Source organism: Euprymna scolopes, chromosome 7 (assembly GCF_053919585.1).
Source record: "Euprymna scolopes isolate OS-2025 chromosome 7, ASM5391958v1, whole genome shotgun sequence".
NCBI classification, from domain to species: Eukaryota; Metazoa; Mollusca; class Cephalopoda; order Sepiida; family Sepiolidae; genus Euprymna; species Euprymna scolopes.
The window spans coordinates 154,189,760-154,208,776 of NC_136488.1; the positions used below are offsets into that span (position 1 = coordinate 154,189,760).

At 32.2% G+C, this 19,017-nt stretch overlaps 1 protein-coding gene across 7 annotated transcripts in view; it reads left to right on the plus strand.

The window, feature by feature from the left end:
* Positions 1-19,017, plus strand: part of LOC145280074 (MYND-type zinc finger-containing chromatin reader ZMYND8-like) — a 240,607-nt gene that overhangs the window by 155,192 nt on the left and 66,398 nt on the right. For all 7 annotated transcript variants that reach the window (XM_080131764.1, XM_080131766.1, XM_080131768.1 and 4 more), the window contains 6 exons: positions 554-667; positions 4,819-4,911; positions 10,409-10,496; positions 12,937-12,992; positions 15,839-15,919; positions 18,645-18,704. In XM_080131764.1, the coding sequence (XP_079987890.1) occupies positions 554-667; positions 4,819-4,911; positions 10,409-10,496; positions 12,937-12,992; positions 15,839-15,919; positions 18,645-18,704 (492 nt within the window). The remainder of the gene's footprint in view (positions 1-553; positions 668-4,818; positions 4,912-10,408; positions 10,497-12,936; positions 12,993-15,838; positions 15,920-18,644; positions 18,705-19,017) is intronic.

Consider the following 19,017-nt stretch of genomic DNA (forward strand, 5'->3'; position numbering starts at 1 on the left):
AATCTCTCTTTCTCTTTTTTAAACATCTGCTTATCCTCTTCTTTATAGATTCTGTCTTTCTTTTTCTCTCTCCTTACATTTTTTTTTTTATTTTTCACGTTGATAATTCAGAACAAAATAATAAAATACACTCTCCCTTGGTTTAAAATTGAATGAACATTTTCCCTGAATGGCTAGGTACATCATAAAAAGTTTTTTTATTTTTGTTTTTCAATAGGGGAGGAATTTTAGACAAGAACCAAAATTAAATTTACAAGTCACACGTATATTTCAGTTAGGGGATACGTGTTTGCAGTTCATGTAGAGCGGCGTTGACACTCTTCTATATACAGCACCTGGAATTCCCAAATGGTTACCCATTTTAGTACTGACCAGGCTCAACATTGCTTAACTTGGATGATTTAATAAGAACTGGTGTGTCAATATAATAATGTTGGATGTGTAAATTATATTAGACCCTCTGTATATGATATATCTTTGTTGTCTCTGATTATTTTTTTTAAATTATAGATACAATATTATATTTCTTTTTTTTTCTTTCCCTCTTTGCCAGCGTATAATGCGTGCTGAATGTGTGCAAACAAGATCTAAAGCAATGTCAATGGTGTCTCTAGAACAGTTTTCTGCACTTCTCAAACATGCCCTAATCAGAATGAAACACCAGACGGTAAGATTCTTCTTTTTTTTCTCTCTTCTCAAAATTTTCATATTCAAGTATAAAGATTTGCAAATGGCTTTTAACAAACTTCTCCAGTTTATTTCAGAAAATGTTTTACACTAGTGCTATTTTTAACTTGATTAGCTATTGGTCAGATTCCGGAGTTTAAAATAACCAATCAAGTTAGTTGTTAGAAATTAGCTGAGAATTTCCTCAAAGGGCAGTGGAGGTTTTCTCTAGTTTTTCTTTAGTTTTTTTCTAAGAACAAGAAATACCTGTTTTCTATCTCTGCTGAAAAGCCTTCACATTCAAATAACAATTATGGTATAATCTGTGACTGGTGGAATTGATAATTTAACAATAATTCACTGGTGTGTAAAATTGCAATTCTTGATATGAGGCTTGTTAATAAAAGATTTATTCAGTAATTATTAGTAACTAGTGGGACCTATGGAAATTCCACGGGGAACTAATTCATATGTAATATATTGATGTTGGCTTTCTGTAGATGTTCAGCGTAAATGGAGACACTCTGATATTATTGTAGCTTTTTTTGTTAAAACTGCAAAAGTATTTATCTAAGCTAGCACAAACGCCCGGCAAAGCCCAGTCGTAAAGTATGCTTAAATATATTTTAATTCCTGCAGATTTCGTATATATTATTATAGAGTTAATGTTCTATTAATTTTTATATATTATAAAGTTGTGATTTCAAAAATAAAAAAAAATATCCATATGAGTTGGGTACATTGACTTGAATCGAAACCGAAATAAAAACTTATGAAGAAACTATATGTATCTATATATATATATATATATATATATATATATAACTTGAGTTCCTTCAGCTATAATCAAAATCAAAACTTATGAAGAATTCTTAATAAAATTATTTAGAAAAAAGAAATTGATTACTGAAGTGCCATCAGTTATAACTGAAACCAAAACTTATGAAGAATTCTTTAGTAAAATTATGTATGACAAGAAATGGAAGTACATAACAAATGACCTGGATGCAAACGTGACACAGAAAATAACACACACGCTATCATATTAATATATTAAGATTAAATTAATATAATTCCAAAATTTGTATTAGAACCAGCAGACTGCCTGGTGTTGTCTGTTCGTAAAATACGCAAAACAATTCCTCTATCCAAAGAATAGCAGGTATGTTCAAAAGCAACTTCATTTTTTTTCATTGTTTTATATGGTTCCGAGCAACGCCGGGTAGCCCTGCTAGTCTCTGGCTCTTCAACTCACTCATCTAACCTAGTGTTATATCTGTAGTGAGCACACAAGTCTGATAACACTTTGTCTCCTATATGAAAACTTATTGAAGGCTCTTCATATATATATATTGGCATTGGCCAGTTGTAAAATATGCTTAAATGATATGTTAATTTATGCAGAGTTTGTATTTATTATTCTAGAGCCAATTCTCTATTGAATATTATATTGTACCTAATATATAGTAGTGATTACAAAAGTTAAAAAAAATATACATATATGACTTTGGTGTCATCGCCTAGAATCAAAACCATTTAGCTTTCTAGAGATATTCACTACTATCTAAGAACATATGGATATCAAAGCTATCAAATTTATGCAGTTAATATATTCGGTTTTTAAGTTTGAAAAGATGCACCTGAAGAAGATTGTAGATTTCATTGGCTGAAATCAAGATGAGAATGGTTGTTCAAATAATATAAGATTTTTTTTAATTTATACATCCTTATATCCTGAAAGTCACAAGTGTATGAAAGTGAATAGGTCTTGAAATACCAGCTACAAAAGAATCATTAAAAAACGAACTTTCAGTGGAGCTTAAAAATCTATTAACATTAGTCTGTGCCCAAGCTAAGACAGAACTCGGCTAATGCTGATTTCATTGCCTTGAAAAAAAGAGATATTCTAAACCCCCCCCCACACACACACACATACATGTGTCAAATTTGATTACTTTACATCTGTTATTTTGTTTGTATACACTGTGGCTTTTATGTTTGTATCTTGTTTGAAAAATCAATTTCATATTAATTTTTGGTTTTCCCAACACCAGTCTGGCAGAAGGCCACTTGTTCTGAGCACATTATTTAACACTACCAGGATCATGAAAATTTCATGTAATGAGAAATATTTTCAATTAACAAATAAATAAAGCTGATATTTTTCTGAATCGTACAAAAAATAATGTAGTAAATATGAGTTTATTAACGTTTCTATGAAAATAGTGTCCATTGTATTTTAAATATTGAACTGACCCAAATAAAATAAATTCATAGGTACTAATAAATACTCAGAAATTAATATTGTGCTACATAGTTTAATACAAATAATAAAATTACCTTGCAAAATTTACTCATTCAATCCAGCACATCTTCGCAGACAATACTCTTTATTTTCATTGTATCTTTCGAATGTTCCATTTTTTATTTAACTTTTCGCTGACTTTTTTCTTTGGTGAAGAATCATTGCATGTCGAAATTACTACAGGTTTCTTTCTCACACCATTATGACAATGATCATATATTATTATGATATTCGAAAATGAGGCTGCAAGAAAGTGACATAGGTCACTCATATTCTTTCCGTGGTTGCCAGATTGGCCCTTTTAAAGCCAAATTTCACAAATTTGGTGTTTTTTGAAGCAGTTTGGCTTAAAAAATTTGTTTTTTTTCACAGCATAACGTACGGACTAAGAAAAAGAACAAGCAGAATATTATATAGATTAGACTTAACCGCCGTCTTTTACATCTGATCATTTGACTGATGTAATTGGTGGACATGCAGATTGTTTAGTTTTGATACGTGCATTTTCATCTGAGCATTAGCTTCAGGAAGTATGCATTTCTCTTGATTTTAAAATTGGAAGAATGGTAAATTGATGAACAATGACAATTTTTATTTAAACCAAACATTTATTTACTAGCAGATCACCCGGCGTTGTCTGATTGTAAGATACGCTTAAATATGATATTTTAATTAATGCAGATTACGTATTATAGAGACAATTCTCTATCGATTATTATATTGAATCTAATATATTTTAGTGAGATAAAAACTAAAAAAATATAACCTTGGTGCCATTAGCTAGAATTGAAACCAAATCATACAACTTTCCACCTCTAAGCTACGCCCATATATATATATATATACGCATTTTATTTTTTATTACCGTATCTTTCTGTCTGAGAAAGATACGGTAATAAAAAATAAAACGCATATTTGCTCTACAACAGTATTGAGCACTTTCTTCAGTTTTTATTAATTACCATTTCTACTATATATATATATATATATATAAATTCATCTGTCACCCTTTTTTTAAAGATGGATTGGCCCAATCAACAAAGACAAGATTCAAGTAGGCAAAGAAGGATGCTCAAATGGTCCACAGAGTTTTATAGTTACATAGATTTATTAAAACTCCTTTTTCTGAATTAGAAGTTACAGGGTAGTGAAAGATTAAAATCCTCCTACATATAAAAACCTTACATTATGTCTATCGAATATAAAACTCTGGTTTTTGTCCAGAATACCTGCCCGTATTAATTAAAAATCCAAAACAAAGAATAATCTGTATGATGCATATACCTATGACGAAAATGAAAATATATTTCAAACATCACACAAATCGATCTAGTAGTCTTATTTTTAAATAAGAGAATCAAATTTTATAAATATCTCATGTCTGACTGCCTCGACTGCCATTTCGCAAAAAATTTCCAGAAACAAAAGTAGATAACTAAACTACTAAATTTATGTTGTTATGCCTACAAATTCCCATTAATCACTTAAAAATCATTTTCTTATTTAAAAATAAAACTACTTTATCAATTTAAATACTTTTTGAAAAAGGATATTTTGTTTTATCACAGGCACATATATCACACAGAATTTTCTTTGTGTTTTTTTAATATTGGGGGAATATCTAGATAAGAACTAAAATGCTTACAGCAAATTTACAGTCTTCAATTTCAAATTTTTCCGATGTCAAATTATTAAGCTAACTAATCCACTATCAATTTCTCATATTAATCTCTAGCTAACCTTAAAATCAAAATCCCCATAATCACACTGTATAACACATAATATATCTGTGAATAGTATTGAACCAAGTAATTTTTTTCAATCCTGATTTCTTTTTATTATTCCAGAGTTCCCCATTCCGTCAACCTGTAGATCTGTGTGCTGTCCCTAATTACCATGATTTCATTTATCATCCAATGGATTTAACTTCTATTGAAAAGGTAAGTAAAACATTTTCTTTCTTTGATAATACAGTTTTCATAAATCTATTTTGCCAAACTGTTTCTTTTAATCGATTGTATAGCAATAACTTGTACATGGGTGTTGTAGAACTGCACCCTGAAATATTGGAAAGGTGCCACTGTCTTGTTTGTACTACGGGGGAGGTTGTTGTGGCTTACCTTGCTTTCCAGTCATATGAGCATCATAGGCAGTCAGAGGATTAACCTATATGATGATGATACAGGCAGGATTGGAAGTTGGTGCTAGTTATAAAGGAAGGATTGCTGCTACATAATAATTGTAGATAAGAATAGAGCTGCTAGATGATGATGATGACAAAGACAGTGATGTTAATGGTGATGATGACAGGTGTAAAGTATAATAAAATATTCTATCCATACAATAATTGTATTTTTCTCTCCTTTGGTTGATTAGTATGATGGTATGACACCCTGTACTGTCCCACTTGACAATCCGCCAACCCCAAACATTGTGTGACATAGTTTTGTTCTCCATCCTCTATTCTTATGGCTGTATCATCATTTTCTCACTGCCGGCTGTCTGTGTGCAACATACAAGTTTACAAGTAGAAAAAATAAAAATAAAACAACATGAGAAAAACACAGATTCTCTCTCTCTCTCTCTCTTTCATATATATATATATACACACACACATACAGGTTGGACTTTGGGTGTGTGTATCTACTTGCTAAGGTTCACATCTATCTCTACTCTTGAGGTCATTTCGGTCAGTTACTGTCAGTTCATCTCAATCTTCCAAAGCTTTTCCAACTTGACCCAAGCCTACCTTCCTATCTATTGTCTACTGCTAAATCCTATCTCCTATTTATTTTGTTATCCAATAACCTACTTTTTCTTTTGTTATATCTTTTGCTTCCCCTTCTCTTATTTCCTAGCATCTATAGTATCGTAACAGTAACGCTAGCAATATGTATGCGATAAATCAAGAGGAGGTAATTCATTCAGACTCGAGTAATAGTAATAGTACAGCTTTTTTGTATGCATAAACAATAAGATAAGGAAATTGGATAAAAGACTAGACCTGACCTGACACATAAAGGTATACTGACTTTGAAAAAGAAGCAACCAAAATGACAACAACTCTTAAACTTGCATATATGAATTATTAAACTAAGATCATAGAATACATGAAAAGCAAATGGCAAACAATATATTCTCAAACAACAAATTATTACAGTTGGAAAAGAAAATGTTGAAATGTTATCCGGTCAAGAACAAGACATAGTATTAAATAGGCAGAATTTGAAAACATACTCAAAATGGAAGCTACACCTTGGTGTACTATAATAACTGCTCACTGTCAAATATATTTGTATAACATACAAAAATAACTGCAAGAAATATTATTGTGTATCAAACTGAACCATTGTGACTACATCGCAATTAACAGAATCCTAGCAAAAAATATATCACTTTCAGGTCTTATAGAAGAAAACTTCAAACATTGTTGAAAATTTTTTATTTTAGAAAGAAGTGGCCATACAATGTAAATATTTTTTTTCTTAATCTTAAATTTTAATCTTTAAAAAGTACTTAAAAATATATATGAACATCTACTCTCTCTGAAGACATCTATCATTTAAAATTAAAAAAAAAATGTATTTAGGGAAGTGTTAGAAGGCTATCCCAATGCAAAGAATGGAAATCAAGCCCCTTTAAGAATACTTAACGATGCATACTGTCTGTGGAATTATAACTAAAGTAGTCAACTAGCGTCTATATAATGTTCACAACTTCCGCTCGTGCAAATGCTCTACACAGACATGACAGAAAAAAATAGATACTAAGATAAATATTTTTCCTTAGGTTAATATATGCTTATTTATATTTACAGATAAGAATAGTGCTGAAATAACTTAGATGCAATTTTAATGAGATAGTATAACAACATTGAAGCCTGCTACAAACCAAAAAAGCATCAAACGTATCAGAATTTCTGCAAGGATGAATCATGGATTAACATAGCAGGAAATCTTTCAATACCCCTTTCTATTGTTAATATAGTGATCATACAATTCACAAGAAAGGACAAAGAGTGCACAAAACCTTATCTAGGTCACCCCGGGCTTCACGCGCTGGACTACTATGGTAGAGCTGCAAGAAGGAAACCTCTTCTTTGTCCTGCCAATATCAAGTGCAGAAAAGATTAAGCTCTTGAGATGGTGGAGAGACCTATGACCTTTTGGACCAATGTCATTTTCTCTGATGAGTCACGATTTGCATTATTTCCCGACAGTGGAAGGGCAGTGGTATGGAGGCTCCCTCAGCAAGAGTTTGATTTAAAAAAAAACTGCAGCCAATGCTGAAACACGGGGGGTTTCTTGGTTATGGTATAGGGTGCAATTTGGAGTGATGGTCGCTCAGACCTGGTGGAGTGCAAAGGAAACATCAATTCTGCTGAATATGTTTCAGTATTACCTGAAGGACTCCTAATATTCTCACTTGGTAAAATGAACCATGTTAACTCCCCATTTATGGAAGACATGTGTTTGTAGGTGTGGAAAAAAAAAAAAAGTGCTAGTAAGCAGGTTCGAACCTGTGATGCGAAGGCGAAAAAGAAAGTGAAAGAAAAGTTGAGAGTTTTACCGCTACGCCATGACACGAGCAAAAGTAGTGGGGGTGCCCGGGTGTATGTAGGTGGTGTAGTAAGGAAAAAGTGGTAGTAGCGGGGGAATCAAAACAACAGTAGGCAAAGGTGTTAAAAAAAAAAAAAAAGTGTTAGTAGACAGACAGGTTCGAGCCTGTAACGCAAAGGAAAAAAAAAAAAACCTAACGTCTTAGTTGATGTCTCCATGGCGCAACCAGTAGTCACAAACGTCAGAATTAACCATAGTACATCGAAAAGGGAATGATGACTTGCTAAAATGGCGACGTAAAAATCGACCCGTTTTTGTACAAAACGTCCGAGTTTATGGTGAAGGAATTAATGTTTTGGGCCAATTTTTTGGATATTTGTAATCCGAAGGTTCGAGATTTAAAATGATACTGATTTGGTCAGATTCTGTTGCCTCTGTGGAACATTTTTGCGAGACATACAAACACACTCACACACACATTTTGCCCTTTATATATATAGACTAGCAGGAGTACCCGGCATTGCCCGGGTGTTTGGAGGTGTGTGTGCTCTTAAATCAAAAAAAAAAAAGTTTTGGTAGGTAGTTAGGATCAAACCCGAACCCCTGAGGCGAAGCTGGACAAAAAACGTGAGACGTTAACCACTCGACTAGCAAGAAAAAGTAAGTGAAAGACGTTTGAATTTATTTAAGTAGAATTGACAGGTGCCCGCTTAATAAGGTCAAATAGAAGTCGCGGAGCTAAGATTTATGACGACCTAAGCAATGGCTATTCAGTGGTTAACATTTTCTGCGGGACAGTTTTTAATGAGGTGAAAACCCAACTTTGGGGAGGAAAAGCAGCTCCCCTGTTTATTAGGAGGGAGTGTTGTCCAAACGAAAGCAATCGTCTGATAGGACGGTGAAAAGCTGACATTGACCAAACGTTTACATCGCTTAATTCGAATTCAGTTTCTCTTTTTTTATACCGAGCAAAAGAAACACACGGCGATCTAAAAATCTGGAAAAAATAACATTTAAAAGTTGGGCAAATTAAATACATGCGTGACCCCCGTTGTTAAATCGTACATATTATCATCTAGACAGCATATAAAAAGTTTTAAGGAGTTAGCCGACCGAGCGCTCCCCTGAAAAACCCTTTTGTGGACATACAGAAAAAGTGCACATATACATACACACACACATTTTCGCTTTTATATTTATAGAAGATATTTATTTATTTATTTTTCAGATCGGAAGTTATTATTTCTAAAAAAAAATTTGTATTGTCTGCAGTGATGGGACGATTGCAATATTTTACCCAATTCCATACTAAATTCTTGATTCCGATACAATTACCAATTCCATACTAACTTCACGATTTCGATTCTTTATAAATCTCTAAATGTTTAACTATAGAGTTATTTTTCCAGATTACCATAAAACATATGTTAAATGTACAGATATTTTCTCAAACGTAAAAATACACTTGTGGGGATGATCTATAGATTTTAATTTTACTATTTGTTTAAAATCAATAAATATTATTTTATCATTACTACCAGCAGTGGAAGATTTTGTTTTAAACAAGATCTAATAAAAAAAAAACATAATTAAAAGGAATCTTTGGTATCAGAAAATAGCCACAAATTATTCTGATTCTGATACCCCCAAAAGTTCTGATTTTTCTGATTACCGATTCAGATTAATCGTCTCAACACTAATTGTATGGCTTATAATGGTTTTGGTTTTAACATTCCATAGACTCAGATTAGTGTGACAAGGTTTTTTTAAACGATACTATTGGTGAAAGTAAGTTTGGTAGTTTGCAAAATTCAAAGCAAGGTTTTAATGAGAGAGCATAAAAAAGGGAACTGGTATTGTAACATATCTCCGCTATTTAGATACATACGCATATTGACGACCCATGTGCCAAGCTAATGTTATGTCAGCATTTAAGCTGTGAACATGACATCACGGAATGAAACGAATATAGAGGTATCAAGATCAAAGGAAAAGGAAGGAAGAAAAAATGTGTCGATTTGAAAGGTATGCTTGACAAGTACACGAGTCTCATTTTTGTATCCCTTTGAAAGCGAGCCAGTCGACTGGTGGTCTTAAAGAGAATTACTGCCACACAACAGCGAATTGTAGTTTAAAGCAAAGGACTGCTATCTGACTAGAAAAGGAGCAAATCTGTTGTCGTATTGAAAATATGCGTCAAATGTGAAACCGGACAGAATAAATAACTTTGTGTCAAAGTTATTTTTTTTTTTTTGTCATTTTGTGAGTATCTACATATGTTTCGTCCATCTTAAAAGTAATCACAACATTACGCTATTGCCGAAATGTACTTTTTTCTTGAATATTCATTTAGCGAAACAGGATGTCTCCTTTTTTTTTTTTTTTTTTTTTTTTTTACAAAGGAGCCTTATCAAGGCTTGAAGGGCCACTCAAGGATAAAGTTTAGTTAGTGTACGGTATTCATTGAGACAATAGAGTAGTAATCATTAGTAGTGGAAGTTTTGTATAATTTGATTATTTAAAGCGACAGTTTGACAAGAACTTGCTTACATTGGGTCTGAAGACAACCATATCGTAGTTAGCTGGAAAGCAGGCCTGTGGAACAGAGTTCTACAAGTAGGCAGTTCTAAGAAAGAAACTTAATTCATGGAATCCATATTTAGGTTTAAAGAGTGGAGGAGATTATTGATAGTGGTTGTAGCTTAACGATGTTTTGGGAGGTGAGTAGACAAATACATGTGAATGAGAAATAATTATTTGTTTTGTAGTTATTTTTTATCACCTGCTTTGTATTGTTTTTTTTTTTTATCTTGATTTCATTATTGTTTTTTTATCATCATATTCATCATTCATTTGTATTTTAACCTGTTTATTCCAGAATATTAAATACAACAAATATGCTTCCACTGAAGCTTTTCTTGCTGACGTCAAGTGGATCCTACACAATTGCATCATATTCAATGGAAGTAAGTTTTTTTGTTTTTTTACATTATTTTTTTTAACTAGGAAGTTTTATTCACACATTTTTGTGTTTCTATAGTATTAGTCACAATTTAAAATCACATTCCACATAAAAACACTTTTATGTCATTTTTTTGTCATAATGAAGTAAGTATCCTCACCAAAAATTAGAAAAAATGATCGACTAGAAGATCGTCTAGAACTTTATTTAAAAATAAAATTTTTTTTATAGAAATTGCTCTAGACAAGGCATGAAGCCATTTGATGTAAGGAGCTAAAAAAGAATACTACTTCAAGGTCAAAAACTTGCCAACAATAAGTGTTAGATGGAATAGATTCTGACCTGGAAAACAGCAATTTTTCCCTCTTTGTCAGAAACATTGCTCATGGAATATAAGGACTAAAGAATATAATAAGGGAAGCAAGAGTTATGAGGCTGCCGAAAGTAAACATAAGAAGCATCAGTCTTATCATATTTTCTTGATTCGCCATTGATAACAGCGGAAGTTCTTGTAAAGCAGGGGAGATAAATTATTATTTCATTAAAGCAAGTAAAAATGAATGACATAATAAAACTGCAATTTGTGATAAAATTGATTTTTACTTTACAAGTAAATCAATCTTTTAGTTGTTCAATTTTTTTTTTTTTTTTTTTTTTTCTGTGTTTTGGTCCGGATACTTATTTCAGCATGACACATAAGTATATCACATGCAGATTTTCAGTTGTAACTAATGCTGTAGAAGTACCCACATATCTTTTAGGACGTTTTCTTTTTTTTTTTTGTAGATATTACACAAGATCGTTTGTACCATACTTTCCCAAAATAAACAACCACTTTCATCTATTATGAGATTAACCAAAACTATAATTAAAGAACTTTCCAAATCTTTTCAAAGGACTGGGTAGGGGGGGTAGTAGTAGTAGTAGTAGTAGTAGACAATCTATCTCTGGAGAAAATGACCTGCACCTTATTGTTTCAGAGGATTGCTCTGGAGCCTTATTCAGGAATGGCAGTCCCTGCAGCATGGGCGCAGGAAGGAAGATGATGTGCTGGGGTTTGTGGCCATTTACTGCTGCTTTCTGCATCGTCTCCTGTTCTCCAGCATCAGATTTCTGTTCTCTCCTTTTCCCACTCCTTGCTGTACAGCACCCAATCAAGCACCGCAGTCTGCCAGCTGCCCAGGTCAACACCCGTTACATTCAAGTCACTTTTGCATATGTATTTATAGCAGAAAGGCAGGCAATCCCTAGGATGGTGTCCTTATAGGGTAGATGTGCTGTAAAACAAATAATCCCAATTCCATTTCATTAATGAGATGAGTATTATTTATTAATTTTATTTATTGTGGATTATAATCCTCATCTTTCTTAGTTGTTGTTTCACAACGTTTCGGCCAACTATTCCTTTGACTTCCATCAGACCTGACTATGGAAGATAGATAATAAATAAACGTGGATTTATAAGACCAAAAATCCAACCTTGATCGCCCCTTCAGGGCCTGTGGCGTAGTGGATAGAGACGTTAAATCTTTACGGTTCCAGGTGAGCATTATCTGAAGATAGCGATTTCAATCCTACCCAAAGCCGGGCAGAGGCTTACTTAGCCAAAAACGTGGTGAGATGACAACAAATATGGATGGCAGTAATTGCTGAGAATGCAGTTAGGAGATTCTGAGTTCCTATCCCGTCGAGGTTACCACCTGACGAAGGTCAGAGGAATAGTTGGCCGAAACATGAAACAACATCTAAGAAAGATGAGGATAATAGTCTGCAATAAATGAATTAAAATATATGGTATTGTTTTTATATTGTAGTTTAGTTTTTTTTGTTGTTTTTTTACACGGTCGTCACCACTTATCAAGGCCCGGAAGCCACTCAGGGATAAGGGTTAAGATTGCTTGCAATATTTCCCCCCCCCCCCCGACAAAACTAAAACTATTCAACTGTATATTTACACAATAGGTGTGGGAAGTATTTATTTGCATACAACTGTAATAAGGTTACATACGTAATTAGTTTTAATGGAAGGGGACGGTCTACCTCTCCTAAGTTGAAAAAGTTATAAAAAAATAGTGATGATTAGACTCAACAATATTTAGTGCTAGAATCACAGGCGACTTGTTATAAGTCAATGTGTCCCTCAGAAAAAAGGTGCTAATACCTGGAGGTGAGGCATTAACTGAACACTTCCTCAATCCAATCCAAGGGTTGAGTGCCTAAGCAAACAAAACCTCTTATGCTAAAATCGGCAATGAGTTGATTTTTTTTTTTTTTTTTTTTTTTTAATGAGAGAGCAGTTGTCAATTCAAACAATTGAGGAAAGGTCTGATTTCTTCAAGTAGATGTAATTACTCACAATTATAGTTTAATACTTCTCAAGCAGCATTCAATTGATCTGTAATAAATTTTGTATTATAATCTTTATTTCTTTCTGATGTTTTCAGCTCATCACAAATTGACTGCCAGTGCAAAAATGATAATAAAAATTTGCAAACATGAGGTAAGTTATTTTGTTATCATTTCAGAGTAATATATAAACAGTTTATTTTTTATTGAAAGATTAAAATATGTTAACAAGAAAGAAATGATAAGCTTAATAAATGGCAGGGGGCACATAAGTGTTTTTTAGGTTTTCTAATTTTATAAATATTTGATTAAAAATAATTGACTGGGGCGCACTAGAACAAGAAACAACCAAAAGAATTACATTTTGTGTCTGAATACCTTTTTCTTTTCTTTTCCCTCTTATTTTTCTTTTTTTTTTTCTTTTTTACTTTGATTGCAAGGTTTTATCACTTAAGATATGTTAAAGATTTTTAAAACAGAAATCTAATATGTACAAAAATAATTTTGTAAAACATTAAATTTAACAATGATAAATTAATCTTAATAATTTTTTAAAAATCCATTCACATTATTTTTGTAATCCAAACAATAATGTCCATATACAAACAATAGAAAGTTATTAGAATTGCCTTAAATGCTTTATTAAATCTTTATGTAAGAAGTTTGGTGCAACTACACTGTAATAGCAAAATTCAGAAAGCAAAAAAAATCGATTTAAAAAACAAGAATATCTACTAACTTTTTGAATCAATTTCAACTTACTTGGCATGCCAGAAGTGCTTAAATATTTACAAAAACGAGTTTGTGACCTTTATCATAAAACTAGCCTTCTGTGCCCAGCGTTGCCTGGGTGTGTGGAAGGGGGTTGGTCGAGCAATCAAAACCCTAAAAAAAAAAAAATGAATTTAAACAACTCAAAATAGTAGCAAGTACCTTGCGAGTGAAAAAAAAAAAAAAAAATGAGGAGTAGTAGGCAGGTTTGAACCTGTAACTTGCAAGAGGAAAAGGAGGTGAAAAAAGCAAACAGTCTTATCGGTGTGCCATGGCGATTGTGACATCACGGGCGTTTGAAATAACCTGTTTTATGTGACGTCATTCATGCAAGGCTTGAATGATTTGCAAAAATGTTGACGGTAAAAATTGCCCCCTCTTTGCAGATAACGGTCCAGTTGATGGTGATAGAATTAATCTTTTTGGCCAATTTTTCGATATTTGTCGTTCGAGACATCGATCTTTGAAATGATACCAATTTTGTCACGTTCTCATGCGTCTGTCAGAAGTTTTTGCGAGATATACAAACACACACATTTTGCCTTTTATAAAAGACTAGCAGGGGTACAAAACATAAAAAAACAAAAAAAATCTAACGTAAGGCAAACGAACGTTGAAAACAGAAAAACGAACACGTGAAAAATGGCTTAAATGAGCCTGTTTTGATATTAAAATTTAAAAAATCAGTGGATACCCGGGTGTTGCTAAGAATAAGCAAAGTAAAAAAAAAAAAAAAAAGAAAAAACCAGGAAAACGAACATTACATGAAAAATAGCTTAAATAATACAGGGTTCAATATTTAAATTTAAAAAATCAAAAAAAAAACAAAAAAAAAACATCTCACACCACGATTCGAACCCAAAACGTTTAGATAATGAACAAACGCGTTAACCAACTGCGCTAAAACGACGGAGATGAAATTTACTCGGTTTTTCAACTATTTAAAATAAATCAGGTCACGACGTCATGACGTCATCTGACGCATGCGTAGAATCGGGCATCATTACGAGAAACCTGTTTTTGTTGACCCCCCCCCCCCCCTGTGGGAAATTGTCGATTTCGGGGTGAAAAAGTTAACGTTTTGGGCCAATTTTTTGATATTTTTCAAGTGAAGGATGGGGCTTCGATATGATACTGAGTTTGTGAATTTTCGTCGCGTGTGTCGAAAGTTTTTAGCATACACACAAACAAACATACATACATTTTCACTTTTATATATATATATACTAGCAGGGCTACCCGGCGTTGCTCGGGACCGTATAAACAATGAAAAAACAAAAGCAGATATTGAACATATGTTTTATTTTTAGGGGCGAGGAATCTTTCATCTCAAGTTTTAGTGTTACAAACAAACATTTGTCTTTTATATATATAGATAATGACAGGTTTTTTGGGGGCCCCCCTCGAAGATAACTGATCAGTTGACCAACTTCTAGTGGTCCGTTTGACGTGAAATTTCGATATTTGTCATCCGGGTGATGGGGCTTCGATATGATACCAAATTTGTCAAGTTTGGTTCCGTCTTTCAAAAGTTTTAGCGTTACAAACAAACATACATACACACAGACGTTTGGCTTTTATATATATAGAAGAAGAAGATATATAGATAGAAGAAAGAAGAAAACCATTGCTATATATATTCATAACATAACAAGGGAAGTAATTCAATGTTAAAACAAGGCAAGTAGCTAATATTTATGAGTGTTAGCACACAACTTATAAAAATCATTGGCAATAGTTATATGCTATTTACCTCCCTTTGGAACTCTCCAATGGTTATTTTAGCCAAAAATTTTATTTTTGTTAATTTTTCTCAAAAAATGTTTTCTTTTGTAATTTTTCTTCTACCTTATCGTTTTTCATAATTTTTGGATATATTCATTACTTTGACACGACAATTAAGTAGAGACCATTGGTTTGCCATGAAATTCAATATTAAAAATTTTGAATTTCACTATTAATAGTGTAGTTGCAGCAGAAATTCATATGGCATGTAAGGCACATAGAAAATTTCTGAAATTAAAGAAAATAGTTATCAATTTATAGTTTGCTGCCCTAAAAATAAACAGCCTGTATAGTAGTATCATATCAGTTAAAATTCTGATATAGTCGCAGCCCTAATCTATTAAGATTACAGCATTTCTCCCATTGTTTTTTTTTAATCTGCTCTTACATTATTATTAAAGTCCTTTCAAAGAACTAATTATTGACATTTTGTTTCTTCAATAGATGACAGAAATTGAAATATGTCCTGATTGCTATGCAAGATCATGTGAACAGACTACAGAAGAATGGTTTTGTGAACCATGTGTAAGTGTCGACTCAGATTTATGCCGATGTCCTTCTTTAACCGGATTTTTTTTGATTATTGATTTTCAATGCTTATCAGATGCATTCCGATACAAAACCTACGCAAAAGTACTCCCAGACACATCAAATACCTTTGTGTGAAATTTACAACCTATCTGCCCAGCCATTTCAGAGTCCATAGAGTACTCACATGCACACACACACACACATAGAAGAATTGTTCTGTGAACCATGTATAAGTGTTAACTCAAATTTATGTGGACTTCATTCTTTAATCACGTGTTTTTCAATTATAGATTTATTTTCATAGTGTAGGGTTGGTCTCCTTGCTGCTTTGGTTGCTTGGAGACCTAGGTAGAACATACCAGTCAAGAATCTGTTCTTGACAGTCAACTTGATAGGTGATTTGCAAGTTCCTGGACCATCACCTGTCGAACTGAAATACGCCGCCTGGGTGTTACCTAAGAGCTTCACTTTCCCAGTTTATTGCTTGTTGCCTGGGAATGCCGACAGGGATGCTCAAGCAGTTTTTGCTAGGCCAGAGTGCCCTCCTTTAGGGACATTGGCTTGACATTTCCACTTTCCAACCTTGTGTCACATCTTGTTGAGATGTGTAGTAAGTCAATATCTACTTATCAAACCCATTCTGATACAAGATTTACATAAGAGCACTCCCAAACAAATCAAGTACATTTGTGTGAAATTACAAAAATATCTGCCCAGCTGTTTCCGAGATCATAGGAAACAAATTCACACACAAGGTTCCTTTTATATAATAGATAGATAGATAAATTGAATTGCATAATTAAATTATAGAAGTCATATATATATATATATATATATATATATATATATATATATATATGGCATAATGTAAGCAAACTATAAGGTATTTGCAGCTTCTCTTCCAATTTTCGGAATTTTTTAATCATGTCCAAATGCATTTTATTTCGTTTTGGTGGATTGATTGTTGTTATTTCTTCTGATGAGTTAAGGGCAAAATAGATTCACTGATTGATATAATAATTAAGTGATTAATTTTGTGCTACGAAACAGATACTGTCAAGAACTGTAAATATCAACTGAATTAAAGGAATGAATTGTAAGATGGTCAACATCATGAAATTTGGAATAAAGACTTTTATCATTCATTCATTATATACTCTATAATTACATTGACCTTAAATAAGGATTAGGATGTATAAAAAGGAAATATAAGTGAATAAAGAATATTTTCACAGAAATAAATAAATAAATAAATAAATATATATATATATATATATATATAAATTGAATGGCATAATTAAATTCACTGTAAAAAATCGTATTTGTCTAAAGTTAACTTTTTTATTTGAAGTGATTAAACAAACTTTCTTTCATAATATGTTAATGTAGTTTGCTTGAAGCATTGTCAAGTGTGTATATAAAGATAATTTATAGAAAGCAATACAATGCAGAGGTATAACAGATAGAAACAAATTAATACATACATAAGTGGAACAAGCTATGCAAATTCGCCTTTTATCAATACAATAAATATATATATATATATATATGTATGTATATATAATCTTATAGTATTCTGAATTTTATTGGGTTTATATTATTGATAATTCGATAACGGTTTATATACCAATAAATTTTAAGTCAGAATGAGATGACTTAAATTATAAACTTCAAAATTACCATCTTTTGTAATTGAGCATTCATATATTGTTTGTTGTGTTAAAATCAAGAGTTCAAAGAATGGGTTGATAGCAACAAATAGTGTATTTCATCTTTCGTTACAATTGTTTTAAGACTATTCGGACAAATTCAAACCCTATATTGTTCGAAAATTTTCACAAGAACGGCTTCTTATCAGATGTTGTGAAAAAAACACTTTTACAGTGAACAATATGAAATCCATTTCCCTTTTAAGGAAAACTATGAGAAAAAAATGTTACCTACATCTCTTCCTTCAAAGGTTTTTTGTTTTCTGTTATATATATATATATATATATATATATATATATATATATATATATATATACACACACACACATATATAAACAGAAAACATATGTATGTATGTAATTTTAACATTGCATGGTTCTTCATCAGTGTGGTCCATTGACTTAGAATCAGTGCTTTATGCTAAATTGATGGTTGAATATAGTTAAATGTGTTCATCTTTGCATTAAGTACTAATCTCTATTAATCTCTAATTGTTCATCAAACCTATTCCATAATACTTAGTTTGCTGCACCTTACCATAGCAAAGGACCATTAAAAATTTCAGCCAGATTGGCCCAGTAGTTTCCGAATGAAATAGAGACAGACAGACTAAGAGAAATATAATATAGATCTTAGAAATAGTTTATATCATTCATATTCATTCCAAGTGATGGCCAATAACTAAGAAAGTAAAATGATTATCCACATTTGGTCACTACACTGGTTCAGATAAACCCACTGAGACAATAAATAATTTAATAATGCATTTTAATTTGGTGCTGTGACCAGGATTGACTGCAATAATTGTGATAATTTTTTGAGAAGTCTCAAGCAGCCTTCTAAACCATCTACAGGCCTACAGACTTGACATATAGGGAAGATGTTTTCTAATGTTTATCTAACTTATATTTATCAGTAGTAATTTACCTGTTTTACTTGACTTTTTACTTTTTATCAGAAATTTATAATTCATAGGAATTTGGTCTTTTTTATTTTTGTCTTTTTACAGAATAATCCCCATCGTATTGTTTGGGCAAAGTTAAAAGGTTATCCATTTTGGCCAGCGAAGGTAGGTATCATTTTTATTCATTTTCAGCTTCTATTTAAAAAGATATATTTTTATAACATTACTTAATGGTTTCTTAGTATTGATATTCCTAATAATGATTTAGAAATTATAATTAATTGCTTTATGGTTTTCTTTGACAGTGGTATTTATTTATTGGCATTTATTTGTAACTAGCAGTTCAGCCCGGCTTTGCTCGGACCCTATGTGTTGTTCATAACTTTATGTGCATATGTGTATATATATTAAAAAGTTTGACTCATGTCCAGATAACCTACATCTAAAATTTCAGGTGTTTAGACTCAAAAATGGCGGA